This window comes from Gekko japonicus, unplaced genomic scaffold, assembly GCF_001447785.1.
Source record: "Gekko japonicus isolate JY-2015 unplaced genomic scaffold, Gekko_japonicus_V1.1 scaffold730, whole genome shotgun sequence".
NCBI lineage: Eukaryota > Metazoa > Chordata > Lepidosauria > Squamata > Gekkonidae > Gekko > Gekko japonicus.
Window position 1 is genome coordinate 554922 of NW_015164689.1, and position 15243 is coordinate 570164.

Consider the following 15243-nt stretch of genomic DNA (forward strand, 5'->3'; position numbering starts at 1 on the left):
CCTCAGCTTTCAGTTCAGGAAGCAAGAGCAAGTGGAACTTAAGGTTGCCACCTGATCTGGAGAAAAATAGGCTAAATGGGATGTTGGTGTAGTGGTTAAGTGTGCGGACTCTAATCTGGGAGGACCGGGTTTGATTCCCCACTCCTCCACTCGCAGCTGCTCAATGACCTCGGGCAAGGCATAGTTCTGACAAGAGCTGTCCTTGAAAGGGAAGTTTTTGTCAGAGCTCTCTCAGCCCCACCTACCTCACAGGGTGTCTGTTGTGGGGAGAGGAAGGGAAAGGAGTTTGTAAGCCGCTCTGAGACTCCAAGTGAAGGGCGGGGTATAAATCCAATCTCCTCCTCCTCCTCTTCTTCTTTTTGTTTACCTCCATGTCATGAAAAACTTTGGCTGCCTATTTTTCCATACATTAAAGGGATTGGACATTGTCCTCCAGGCCTCGTGGTGACTCTAGTAAAGGTGTGAGAGGGAGGCAAGTCTCCAGCCAGCAGGCCTAAATCCAGACATATCTCGCTGCCCTGCCAGGAACATGGGACCTAGGTATGGTTGCCAGTGCCAGGTTGGGAGATTTGGGAGGGGGGGCGCAAGTCATTAGCCTTGCCTGGGGTGCAAAAAAGCCTGGCACCGGCCCTGCATAGAGCACCCCCTCCAAAGCAGCCATTTTCTCCCTGGGGACTGGTCTCCGTAGTCTGGAGATCAGTTGGAATTCAGAGAGATGTCCAGGCCTTCCTTTTCTTCCCAACCCCTTTCAGTTCCAAAGCTGTTTCCGGTTTACTACTTTAACTGACTGACAGTTTAACGGACTGCCCGCTAAGGCCCCATGGCCTCTTTGGACTCCCTACCTGGGAGTTGTAGTTCTAATTCCCTTTGCTATGGTTGCAGTAAGGCCACCTGAGAACTGCCAACTCCCAAGGTGCAATGTGTCAAAACGGTTGTGTGTGTAAGAATGGAGGAGCTGGCGGGTGGTCCGATAGGACACCAAGGCAGCTTCCCCAGCAGCCAATGGCAGAGCAGGTGAGTCATCGCCAGCACAGCTTGCCTTTTATATATGTACAAGGAGTGGACCCGCGATACTCGCGGGGGGGTGGGGTGGGGAGGGAGGCAGAGCTCCAAACGGAGCTCCAAAGTCAGAAGGCGGAGGAGGAAGCAGCAGGAGGAAGTAAGTCCCCCCCATCCTGCCGGTTCCTCCCCCGTTCCCCCCCGCTCGATCTCCCCCCTCTGGCCTTCCCCCCCCCAGCTCCGAAGCGAGTACCCTCGCTGCTCTCTCAGTTTGGTGTAGTGAGCGCCAGTTTGGTGTAGTGGTTAAAGGGGACGCTCTGTGAATTTCGGGGGGATTTAAACATCCCCCCGATGTTTTTTTCCAGATTTAGGATTTTTGTGCACACGTGGGGACCACCCCACATGCGCACAAACCTCTCCCTCCTCCCCAGGTCCCCCGATGTGCTAATTTAAGCATCCGCACACCAGGGGGCGACTTGAGAATTAGATATATAGATAGGACTAGGAAGAAGGCTCGTTGTGGCAGCACAGACTATGGGCGCTAGGCAGGCCGCGGCTCTCCTTGGGCCTTTTTCCCCGTGCAAGACGCCGGGGGGCCAGGCCGCCTGTCCTTGGCCCCTTTGTCCAAGGCCAGCAGGCGAGCAGGAAGTGGCAAGGCGGGGGCCTCCAGAGGCGATAATCCAGCCACCCAGCGTCGCGAGGATGGCAGCGGCGACAGGCTCGGCCGGAGCCCCCCACCCTGGAGCGCCTGTCCCCAGCAGTGTGGCTGCGGCCTCTCTTGGCTCAGCGGGTGAGCAGGGAGAGGTGATGCGGAGGCCCCTGGAGGCGTCCGCGCATCCATCTGCCTGCACAAGGGCATTGGCAGGCTGGGGCAGAGGCCCCCCTGGTGATCCACCAGGCGGCAGCCCATCCACGGTCACCCGGCCTGGTGAGGAGGGCAGTGGGAGCAGGTGCGGGCGGAGCCCCCCCGCACTGGAGCAGCTGTCCCCGGTGGCACAGCCATGGTCTCTGTCGGCATGGCGGGCGAGTGGGGAGAGGTGATGCAGAGGCCTCCGAAGGCATCTCCGGGCCCATCTGTCTGGGTGAGGATGGTGGCGGCAGGCTGGGGCGGAGGGCCCCCCCCCACTGAAGCGCCAGGCGGCAGTCCATCTGCGCTCAGCCAGCCTGGTGAGGAGGGGGGCAGCAGCAGGCGTGGGCAGAGTGGGCCGCAGTGGAGGGCCTGCCCTAGGCCGGCCAGCTGAGGCTCCCCTTGGGCCTCCGGCCTCCACTGGGAACCCCGGGGTGTCAGGGCTGCTGGGCTGGGGGCCCCCACGTGAACCCCACCATCGGTGGAGATATCAGCGGGTCAAGGTGAGTGGAGAGAGTTGGTGCAGTGGCCTCTGGAGGATCTTCCCTGGCTGGCCGCCTCGGCAAGGACGGTGGCAGCAGGCTCGGGCGGAGGCCTCCCCTCCCCCCGGCAAAGTGCCTGTCCCGCCCGTTGTGTGGCCGCACACCGCCTAGGCGGTGACTCGTGGTGGGGTGAGGATGGCCGCCGCGGCGGTTCCATTGGGCCGCGGTCCCTGGCCAATGGAGTGTCTGTCCCGTCCAGGTGCTGCCAGGAGACTGAGGCCTCGTCCCTCCCCCGCCAGCCACCCAAACAATGGCATGACAGCAGCCTTGAGCGGCAGCTGGCAGGCCAATGGTTGAGGGAGTGCATTTAATCGCGCCACCCCATAGGCCAGGGGCCACCCAAAACGCCTTTATAATATAGAGAGATGCTAATAGCTAGGTCTCTTTTTGTAGCAGGAACTCCTTTGCATATTAGGCAACACACCCCTAAAGTAGCCAATCCTCCAAGAGCTTACAGAGCTCTTCTTACAGGGGCTACTGTAAGCTCTTGGAGGATTGGCTACTTTAGGGGTGTGTCGCCTAATATGCAGAGGAGTTCCTGCTACAAAAAGAGTCCTGCAATCCTGCCCCTTGCAGTTGTTCGTTTGCTTCACTATCTAATTTCATTTACATGAACCAAGGAATGTGCTACCCAGGGTAAATGTTGTATTTGTCCCCAGAAGAAAGTATTATGATTTGTGCACAGAAAATGTGATATCCACAATAACAGAAGTGCTATACTGAGAGAAGACATGCCAACTGTGCACAAGAGATGGAAACAAATGTGCATTTATTGGGCAAAAACATAACAACTGATCATGCAGAATGGTCTGTGCAGGCAGCTAGGGTTGCCAGCCTCCAGGTGGGGCCTGGAGATCTCCCGCTTTTACAGCTGGTCTCCAGCTGACAGAGATCAGCTCCCCTGGAGGTAATGGCTGCTTTGAAGGGTGGGCTCCGTGGCATTGAGCCATGCTCGGGCCCCTCCCCTCCCCAAACCCCACCCTCTCCTGGATCTACCCCCAAAGTCTCCAGGTATTTTCCAACCCAGACCTGGCAACCCTACAGGCAGCTGAGAGTCCAAGTTCAATATTTTCAATCAATGAGAAATCTTTCTTACAGTTTAGAAACTGGAGTTATTTCCCTTTTATTCCAGGTTGATTCTGAGTGAGAGCCAAAGGCTGATGTTTGAGAAGCTGGCTCTATACTGCAATAGCTATGCTGAACTGATCCCTGTATCTTTTGTACTAGGTAAGAACTGATAAAAATATGAAGCTGTATGAGAATTTACCTGTTCTTTTGAAATCTTCCATGAAGGCTCCACTGCCTGTTTCTCGATCATTTTAGCAGCAATGGGTGAATGCATGTGGCAGGGCTTTCTCACTAGTGGCACCAAAGTCATGGAATTCGCATACTAGAGAAGTTTGTTATGTCACATCACTGTTGGCCTTCAGATGGCAGAGCGGGAATGTTTTATTCTGGAAGACATTTGCTTTGCTATATTTGTGATGCATAGGCCTTTCCTGAGTAGATGTGCTGCCATTTTGGCTAATATACTACATCCATTATTACCTTGGTTTTAGATGATGTTTTTATACCTTTGTTGGCTGCCCTGAAGATCCTGCTTTTGAAAGACAAAATATAAATATTTTACATAAATAAATAAAAATATCAACTAAAACACTGATCTAACTAAAACACTGTCTCACATCAACTTAAAGGGTGGCCTCACTTTATAAAATATGTTCCAAGGAAGCAAAAACTTTAATTAAATCACCATCTTATCCCATTTCATCGCCCACTTGTTATGCTTTTCCTAATTCAATTATTCAAAAATAATTAATCACATCTGAGATATTTTTGGGTTGTGTGGTGTTTTCAAGGCTGTATTAAGACATGTTGAAGCCCTATACTATGGCCAGTTTAAGAGACCCTATAACATTATCCAAAAAGTACATATTATATGACATTGAATTTTAATTTAAAAAATTATACATAGAAGTCCCTCTCAACCTGAGGTCTAACCTTTAATCAAAAATTTGATAATGTCTGTAATAGGAGACTATAATGCAGTCTTTGGCCCTAAAATTGATAGGAAATCATTCTCTAAGAAAAAGGGGAAAACAGGCCAGATACTGCAAGAAGACTTCCTTGAGATGGCAGAAGAGTATGATTTAATAGATATTTGGAGAACTAGAAATATAGAGTCAAAAGATTTTACATAATTCATGGTCAAGAATTGACATGGCTTGGATATCAACTAGTTGGATCCAGGAGATATTGGAAGCAAAAATATTACCAAAAACGTTTGCCGATCATAACCCAATACTACTTTCCTTTAGAGAAATTAAGAAGAAAAATAGATGGAAAATGAACTTAGGTCTATTAAGAGATTCAGAATTTATAAAAAATACTAAACTCGAAATTAAAGAGTTTTTTGAAAGAAATATGCAACCGGAAATATTTATTGGAACTATATGGGATACATTTAAAGCATTTATAAGTGGATGGTGCATTAGTCAGGAAGCATGGAGGAGGAAGAAAAGGAATGCATCATATGGGAAACTAGGAGCACAAATGTAAAAAGAAGAGGATAAACTGAAAAAGTCAAAAACTAAAAGAGGGAGAGAGAAACTAAAGATGCTGCAGCATGAAATGAACTTAATATTAGCACAAGAAATAGCAAGAAATATAGAATATGCAAAATTGTACTATTTTGAAAATGCGAATAGACCGACAAGATGGTTAGTTTATAGATTAAGGAAAGAAGGGGGGGGGACACAATAGTGGCTTTAAGGAGTGAGAATGGAGAATTAAAATATGGACCCCAGGAAATAAAAGAAATTATAGAAAGATTTGTACAAACAAGAACCCCCAAAAAGTGAACAAATAGTTAAAGGAAAAGACACATAAAAAACTGGAGGACAAATATAGAAGTATATTAAATGAAAGAATTTCAGTGTGTGAAGTAGTGGAAGCAATTAAAAATCAGAAAAGGAAAAAAGCACCAGGACCAGATGGCCTACCTATAGAACTGTATCAAACTTTTGAAGAACAGATCAGCCTACCATTTAAAGAACTCTTGCAAAATATAAGATTAAATGGAAAATTACCTAACTCAAGACACCAAGCGGTAATTTCGTTGATACATAAACCCGAAACAAAAAAGATATTAAAAACTATAGACCTATTTCACTCCTAAATGTTGATTACAAGATATATGCAAATATCTTGGCGACAGACAATTCATCAAGACCAAGCTGGTTTCTTACCAAGAAGGCAAATTAAAAATAACACAAAAACAATAATAAACGTCATAGAATACTATGAACAACATCCTGAGAAACAAATGGCTTTAATGTTTGTAGATGCAGAGAAGGCCTTTGATAATATATCTTGGGAATTTATACTTCAAAAACTAAAGACTTGGGACTGTGGTACACAATTCTTGACAATGATTCAAGCAATATATAAAGTACAATATGCTAACACAGTTATTAATGGAGAGTTGTCAGCTATTATTGAGATCCAAAAAGGCACAAGACAAGGTTGCCCTCTATCACCTTTACTATTTATATTTGCCCTTGAAACTTTGAATGAAGAGGTTAGAAATTCCACCCAAATACAAGGCCTGAAAGTGAAAGGAGAAGAATTTAAATTGCTTGCATTTGCGGATGATATCGTTTTTATAATGGAAGAACCAATATTATCGACTATAAAATTGTTGGAAATGATGCAGGAATATGGAAAAATTGCAGGATTTAAAATTAACCTGAGAAAAACCAAAATGATAACAAAGAACTGTCCACTGAATGTAACTCGAGAAATACAAAGAATATCGGGAATAGAGATGGTGAAGAAAGTGAAATACCTAGGAATCATACTCTCTAGTACAAACAGCACAATTATAGAGGATAACTATTATAAACTCTTGGAAGTTATGAAGAAAGATTTACGATGCTGGAAGGACATACAGCTATCATTATTAGGGAGAATAGCGACAATAAAAATGAACATTTTACCGAAATTCCTTTTTCTAACACAGAATATACCTATATTAAGAAACTGATTTTTTTCAGAATTAGATAAAATTATTTAAAAGTTTATCTGGTACCTAAACGGACAAGGATTAATTGGGAAACCCTGCGAGGTAGAAAAGATAGAGGGGGAATGGGATTACCCAATTGGAAGCTATACTACCAAGTTCAGCTCTAAGATGGATAAAAGAATGGAGATAACACAAGAACTCTAAGTTTAGAAGGACATGATTTAAGTATGGGTTGGCAAGCGTACACATGGTATGGAAAAGACAAAATACACTCTAATTTCAGCCAACACATGATAAGAGGAGCACTTTTAAAGGTTTGGACAGAGATAAAAAAGCTAGATACTATATTAAAACACCAAAATGGGTTTCCCCTTTGGAAGCATTTATAAAACCTTCGCCTCAAAACCCATGTGATAGAACAAGCTATGAAATATTGCTGGATGGTAATAATAAATTAAAATCAGAAGAAATATTAATATCTTTATATAAAATTAAATTAACATGGTGGGGAAAAGTACAACTTCAATCTAGATACTCTAAAGACATAATAGTAGGCTTTCAAGAAACCAACACCATATTAGATAGGATATGGTTATCAACAAATGATAAAATGGTGCAAAAACCTTATAAGTTTTTGTTAGAAAACTATATGCAAGATCAAGCTGTTCGCCCGGTAATGGTGACTTGGATGAAAGACATTGGTCACTCCATAGATATTTGATAATCTATATTTTAACATCTGCCAGGATAGTGTTAGCCAAATATTGGAAGCAAAAGGAACTTCCCACTAGAGATGAGGTAATTAACAAAATATTAGAGATAGCAGAAATGGAAAAATTAAGCTTAACTTTACAAGGAAAAGATTACAATATTTTTGGGGGAAGATGGGCTTGTTTAGATAAATGGATAAATATGGGAAATCCAGACGCAAATATGTGAGAGATCTAAATATTCGGAATGTAATAAATATGTATAAAACTGATAAATAATTTTTTTAAAAAAAGACATGTTGAAGCCCTAAACTATGGCCAGTTTAAGAGACCCTATAACATTATCCAAAAAGTACATATTATATGACATTGAATTTTAATTTAAAAAATTATACATAGAAGTCCCTCTCAACCTGAGGGTCTAACCTGTATTTTACTTACCTTTTGCATAAAAGGGTGTTTCACTGTGGCTGTTTTTTGGTGTTGAGTTATAAGTTCCTTACTTCATGCTGCTGTGATTTGTTTTAACTTGCTGGGTTTGGGGTGGGTTAGTCTAATTGTTCACAATGTCACGTTGTATTAGCTGCCTTGAGTAGCTTTGAGGTTGAGAGGCAGCAGAGAAATATACGAATAAAATAAATAATCTAAAAAATAATCTATGCATGTGTAGGTGACAAACAATGATATCCTTTTCTACCCCTCGTTATGACTAACATGTGATTTCCACTCTAGGCTTTTATGTTACCTTGGTGGTATCTCGCTGGTGGGGACAATATGAGAGCATCCCTTGGCCTGACCGCATTATGAACCTGGTTTCAAGTGGTGTGGAAGGGAAGGATGAGTACGGGCGCCTCCTGCGGCGAACCCTGGTACGCTACATCAATCTGCTGAGTGTGCTGATCTTGCGCTCTGTCAGCACTGCCGTCTTCAAGAGATTTCCAAGCATAGAACATGTTGTGAGAGCAGGTATGAGCCACAACTGTGGTGAAGTGCTAGGACAAAACGTATATGAAACAGCAGACTCCTCAGCATTACCAATTAAGATATGTTATGATCAGGGGTCATTTCGTAGAAAAAGAGGTGCAGGAGCTCATTAGCATAACTCGTTAGCATAACTTATTTGCATATGCCACACCCCTGACATCACCGGAAGTGTGTCAGAAGGCAACGCCCACCGCTCAGGCTCCACTGGACTGTTTTGGCTTGCTAGCTATTGGGGGGGGGGGAACGTGTAGATCTGCCCTCACAGAGGAGGGAGAGCTTGTACCTGAAGGCAGCCCGGGGGGGGGGGCTCTGCAACTTACCTGGCTGCTTCTTGCTCCTCGTGGCCCAACTGAGGGCTGCTGGGAGCAGGGGACGGGGCTTGTTGCATGTTCCCGCCCCCTGGGCTCTTTACTGCTGGAGCTCTGCTCCTGTGCGCTCTCGCAGGAAATGACCCCTAGTTATGATTTGGGAGATCCCCAAAGCTTATCAAGAGACCAAGATATGAGGAGGGGGGAAACTATGAAGCCCAAGGCTCAGCTACCTATGCTGGTGATAATTGTGCCCACTCTTGAAACCTATCAAACCACATGCAGGCCAGCAGCCCTGCATAGTGGCCAGACAACTGTTATGAACACTGGAAGCTGCCTAACAGCATTGCTCCACCTTCTTTTTTCTCGTAGAAAATGCCTGTGCCACCTCCCCATACACTTGTTTGACGTGGCTCACAAAGTACAACCAATACAGTAAAGTCATAAAAAACAACGATAAATAATCGGTATTAAAACAAGCCATAAGATGGCATGACATCAAACAAAATTCAGCAGCTTAAAATGTCATCTCTGAAACAGTCCTCAGGCTAGAGACAGACCATAAAAGCAGGTTTTAAAAAGAGGGAAGCCTTCAGTTAAAAGCCTAGTAGCTCACTGTTCTCTTATCTGGCTGGCAGCAGTTTTCCAGGGTTTTAGATGGAGATGGATCTTTCCTAATTCTTGCTATCCTTTGACTGGAAATAGCAAGGACTCAACCTAAGAGCTTTCATATGCAAAGCATATGGTGGCCCCATGTGATGTTTCACAATACACACATCTTTGCAGGCAGGAAAATAAAATGGGATATTTATTCAGCCCCTGTGAGTAAGCTGCACTCAACGCGGTAGGTCAGAAGGCTGCACATTTCTTTAGAGGAGGATACAAGGTTACTTTAAGATCCACCAATATTAGCCAGTGCTAAAACACCCATGTTGCAAAAGAAGCAGCTTGCCAAAGTAACTATCAGACTTGTCCAGAAGAATACTGTTAAATAATGTAGTTACGCCGCTCTTTTATGTTAGCAAGATTTAACCCTCAGCAGTATTGTCTGGGAGGTTTGCCAACACTCCCTATCAAGGAAGACTTTGCCCATGTAAAGGAAGGCCACCAGAAACGGTAGCCCATGTTCTACTTAATTGTGAATTTTATGAGGAAGTGCGGGACTGTACAATTAAACCTATTGTGTCTAACTTTCATGGTCTATCTGAGGCAAAGTTAGTGTCTCTTTTACTATCTGACCGATGTTCCCACTTTACTAGTTCAGTCGCAAGGTACCTTCTGGTTGCCATAACAATCACTCAGGGAGCAAAAGTCTAGCTCTTTTATGTGATGCTTGATGGTTTTTATCATTGTGATTTTTCTGTAGACTGGCCATGTTGTACCTTTTTTTCTTTGTATGCCAATAAAGGCATTTGGATTGGACTGGCAGTAGAAACACCGAGTTGCACTGCTCCAGACAAAGCAGCATCCTTTATCTAGCAAGGTGGGACCAGCCTGCTCTGTCCTCTGTTAGGGTAACCACAACACTGAGGAGCTGGTCGTGGGAAAGCCAGGCCCAGAGCCAGGCTACTTCGTTCTAGTTGCCTTTCAGAGGCCAGGGCTGCATGGGCTGACCTGCGGCCTATTAGCGTTGCCAGTCTCCAGGTGAGGTTTGGATATCTCCTGGAATCACAAATGATCTCCAGAGCCCAGACGAAAGAGATCAGTTCCCCTGGAGAAAATGGCTGCTTTGGAAGGTGGACTCTAAGGCATTATATACCAATGAAGTCCCACCCCTCCTCACACCCCTGCCATCCCCAGGCTCCATCCCCAAAATCTTGAGGTACTTCCCAGCCCAGAGTTGTCAACCCTACTGCCTATAGTTGTGCAGCACAAGGGTCTCCACATAGCCCTGCTGTGTTGTATGAGACAGAGCGCAACATGTGTGAAAAGTACAGGGTCCAATACATCAGGACGCGGACCACGACATCCGAGAAGACGTGTTTATTGGTACTTAACACATGGGACAGAAACTAACGGTCGGTTGGCCAACTTTATACAATTGTGGAGGGACACCCCTAGGTCCTATTGGCGGGTTTGAACTTCCTGCCAATGTCCCTATTGGCTCCTTACTAGTAGTTCAGGAGCCTAGTCCCTATTCTGGATTGAAGCTCTAGCTGCCTCTGGCTGGCGTCAGGCAGTATCCGAAGACATAACGATGTGGATACCAAGGGACAGGGGTCGTTTCGTAGAAAAAGAGCTAGGGGGACTCATTAGCATAACTCATTAGCATATGCCACACCCCCTGACATCACCAGAAGTGTGTCATAAGGCCACACCCCCTGACATCACCGGAAGTGTGTCATAAGGCCACACACCCTGCCCCCAACGGTCCCGGCCGCCGCTGCCGGCCTTGCAGCGGGGTGGGGAGAGGCAGGGAGGAAGCAACTTACCCTCCCTCTTCTCCTGCCTCCTCCTGGCTGAATGAGGGCCGGAAGCGGGGCGGCCGGAAGCAGGGGGCGGAGTTTCGTCATGTGCCCCGCCCCCTGTACCTCACCCGGGGGAACTGCGATCCCCCGCGATCCCCCCCGAAATGACCCCTGCCAAGGGATGTTCCATCCTGGGGGGGGGGAGTCGCCTTGCTGGTGTTAGATCCAGAAATGTGGATCCACAGCTCCACCTTCTGGGAGGGCAGAATACCACAGGGGTGAGTAATGTCCAGACTTGTTCATCAAAACAGTGTTTATGTCCATGCCGCCACCTCTCCTTCATAGCCGCTTAAATCTGGACAACCTGTCCAAGACACCGCTCCCTCCCCACCTGGCTGGTCAATGGAGGTTTGGGAGGGATGCCACGAGCACTGGCCTGGCTCTGTTTCTTCCTGCTAGCTTACAGGAGGGGAACAGGCAGCCAAGGCAGACTTGCTCCTGTCCATATTTCCCATCCCACTTCTGAAATCTTTGAACCTCCTAATTAAATTCTGGGCTATTCTCAATAAGCCCGTAGCACTCCAAAAGAGGTTACTTACTGTGTGGCTTTAACAAGCGTATCTGTCCCAAAGCATGTGTGCATTCCACATTACTAAAAATCCTCCTCAGTTCTTATAAAGATACAACCATGTGCCTTCGGGTTCATGCTGACAATAAGTGAGAAAGGCATGAAATAACTCATTTAAGTGCCCTTTCTGATATAGTGGCTCTATCTAGTGGCCATTTTGTATTATCTTTCATTTTTCCCCCCTGTTAAGTCTGTCAAACTTGGTTTTGAAAACACTGGAATCCCCCAATTATGTGTGGCCCGAAAAGCAGCTGCCGAAAAACCGGACAATAATCTTCACCAGACAGCAGCCACCCACGGGCACTAAGAATTCTGTAGTCAAATTCAATTCCATTATAAAGGAAGGAATCTAAAATTAATTGAAGCTATTAAAAAAGCGGGATGTTCAACAATAGGGAAGACTCAATAGCTGACCATTGAACAGGAAATCTGTTTTTATTCTCCACCATCTGGAGTCCAGTTCATACAGTCAGGATGCACAGGAGTGACTGAGGCTGAGGAGCAAGCAATCATTGTAAAGAAAGGTTAAAACAATCTGAGAGACAGTTTGTTTCCAAGGGCATGCACACATATTTCTGTTGTCAAAAACAAAATCTGTTTACCACAACTAACACCACCCCCCAAAAAAAAACCCAGTGAGTGCACATACAACCTTCATTTTCTGGAGTAAACGAAAATTGTGGTCCATCCGTAGACTATCATAACACAAACAAAATTGAATGGTACCTAAAAAGTGGCATATACTTTTGTGCCTTAGAGACCACTCTATAAGATGCATGAAGCCCCAAAACACCAACAATCTGATTGCCATATTGAGGATACACAAGGGCAGGACATGGCCTATTCATCGTTTGTGCTTTCTTTTCCTCAGGTGAATAAACCACATCAGACAGGAAAAAGGATTGTTTACAGTGTAGACAAGACATACCTGGGAGGAGATCATCAACCAGGGTTTGGGGGTTTAACTAACTCCATATGCCGTGTTTATGCATGTAAAGCTTTTTCTATGTAAACAAAGTATGGTGGTTCACAAAGTCATTAGGTTTCCATGGAGATTTCTATAATTATATGAGGAGGACCTCTTGGAAATAGTTAGTCATCCTAAACCAAAAAGACAGGCACTTATTAATACTATTTTGCTCCAGCTGAGTAATTCTATTGGAAGTAACCCATTTATTAAAGATCTCTTGAAACTGTCCTGCTAAGCAGACTTAGCAGGAAACTAAGCCCTTTTAAACTCAGATGACCTTACTTCTGAGTAAACATTTATAACTGGGCTGTAATGGGCTGCCTCTGTAAAATCCTGGCTCTGGTTACTGCCTTAGCCAACATCATTTTGAAGTGCAATGAAACGGTTCCAGCTTATTTCAAGGTTAACTGAAGTCCAGATCAAGTCAGAGCTGGCTAACAACTCTAGCAAGGATGCCTAGTGGTTCAGTTCAAAGATTTGTGACACCAACTGCTTGCATGTTTGCTAGGGCTGCCAAATGCCCCCGGGGGGCGGAATTCCCCCCGGTTTCGAGCCCCGATTCCCACTCCCGCTGCCATTTGAGGGGAAAACTCTTTGTTTTCCCCTCAAATGGCGTGGCTCCGCCCCCAGCGTCCAACGTCACTTCCGGGTGACGTGGAGCACGCACGAAGAGGACGCTGGCCGGGAGCCCCCTGCTCCCGGCCAATTTCAATTTCGCAACCCTAATGTTTGCAGTGAGTTTATATACAAAAATACCAGCACAAAGATTTAGGCTCAGGTCACCCAGACTCCTGTAAAGCAAGATCACTTGTCCCTCTAGCCCACTTCTGATAACTGAGACCAGGGGTCACTTCCTGCGGGAGCGCACAGGAGCGGAGCTCTGGCAGTAAAGAGCCCAGGGGGCGGGCACATGCAACAAGCCCCACCCCCTGCTCCCAGCAGCCCTCAGTCAGAGCAAGAAGCAGCCAAGTAAGTTGCAGAGCCCCCCCCCGCCCCCCCGGTCCAAAATAGTCCAGTGGCACCTTTAAGACCAAGTTTTATTCAGGTACAAGCTCTCCCTCCTCTGCGAGGGCAGATCTACACGTTCTCCCATCCCCCATAGCTAGCAATCCAAAACAGTCCAGTGGAGCCTGAGTGGTGGGTGTTGCCTTCTGACACACTTCCGGTGATGTCGGGGTGTGTGGAGTATGCAAATAGGTTATGCTAATGAGTTATGCTAATGAGATCCTGTACCTCTGTTTCTATGAAATGACCCCTGACTGAGAGCAGATTTTCAAGTGGAAGGTCCTTTGGGCTGCCAACTCTGGCTTGGAAAATACCTGGAGATTCTGTGGGTGGAGCCTGGGAAGGGGCATCACCAGGGTATAGGGCCACAGAGTCTACCTTCCAAAGCAGCCATTTTCCAAGGTAACTGATCTTGATCACCGGGAGATCAAGTATAATAGCAGGGCGTCTCCAGTTACCACCTGGAGGCTGTCAAGCCTTCTTCTCCTGAGGGTCAAATTAAACATGGCTCTTGAGAGATCTGCGAATATATTCTCTATGCTTTTTAAGGGGTAAATAGCAGCAGTGGGGATAAGAAAAATCATATGGGAACTGTGGCATAAGACAGGTTAAGTGGGAGCCAGTTTGGTGCAGTGGTTAAGTGCGTGGACTCTAATCTGGGAGAACCGGGTTTGATTCCCCACTCCTCTTCCACTTGCAGCTGCTGGATGACCTTGGGCAAGCCATAGTTCTGATGTGAGTTGTCCTTGAAAAAGAGCAGTTTCTGTCAGAGCTCCCTCAGCCCCAACAGGGTGTCTGTTGTGGGGAGGGGAAGGGAAAGGAGTTTGTAAGCCGCTCTGAGACTCCCTTGGGTAGTGAAGGGTGGGGTATATATCCAATCTTCTCCTGCAGAGTGCAGGGGGTTGGACTAGATGACCTGCAGGGTGCCTTCCAACTCTAACATTCTATGATTCAATCTCTCTCTCTCCCTTGCTGTCTTAAATCCCCCTTTCCCCCAGGTTCTGAGAATTTGGAGAGTTCCATGGCCATTGCAAGTCTTCTCCCCCTAACTCCTGGAGGGTTTCCAACTTCTTTCTGGGCATTACCCACTGCAACCAACTAATCTTGAAAAGTATCTCCTGCTAGAAGCATTAGTACTTCTAGCACAATACTGCATTGTCACTTAAAAGCTCCGCTTATTTGCTTCATTTCCCATTTCGCTCATACTAACTAAAGCAGGGATGATCTATTGCACTTGCACAAATTCACACTTTGGTGATGGTATACTCACTCTCGGACCCTCCCCCATACAGCCCTATGGAATGTGTGACGGATGCCTGTGTGGTATGAGCACGGAGATCAGGCTTCAAGTATTCAGACTGTAAGAATATTTAATAAGCAAATAAAATCACACACATGATCTGGTACAAACATCAGACTGAGCTAGTGTATAAAGAAAAGATGAAAACATGTAGTCTTCTAGCTCTAACTCTAGCTCTTAAGTTGTTCATGGGGTCGCGAAGAGTCGGACTCGACTGTGCAACTGAACAACAACAAAACCTCAAGAGCTAATAGCCTTAGTAGGCAATAGTAGGCTATTAGCTCTTGAGGTTTTGTTGTTGTTCAGTCGCACAGTCGAGTCCGACTCTTCGCGACCCCATGTGAGTGCTCCCTTCTCATTTGGTGGCCAAAGTATTTGAGCTTCAGTTTCATTATCTGGCCTTCCAGGGAACAGTCAGGGTTGATTTCTTTGAGGATTGACTGATTTGTTCTTCTTGCAGTCCAAGGGACTCTCAAGAGTCTTCTCCAGCACCATAGTTCAAAAGAATCTATTCTTCT

The 15243-nt window shown here is 45.9% G+C and overlaps 1 protein-coding gene across 1 annotated transcript in view; it reads left to right on the forward strand.

Annotated features, from left to right (window-relative positions):
* The window catches only part of LOC107108844 (bestrophin-1-like), a 43253-nt gene that overhangs the window by 1036 nt on the left and 26974 nt on the right, over nucleotides 1–15243 (forward strand). Inside the window, exons 2-3 of the mRNA XM_015409366.1 lie at nucleotides 3521–3615; nucleotides 7855–8088. Of these exons, the coding sequence (XP_015264852.1) occupies nucleotides 3521–3615; nucleotides 7855–8088 (329 nt within the window). The remainder of the gene's footprint in view (nucleotides 1–3520; nucleotides 3616–7854; nucleotides 8089–15243) is intronic.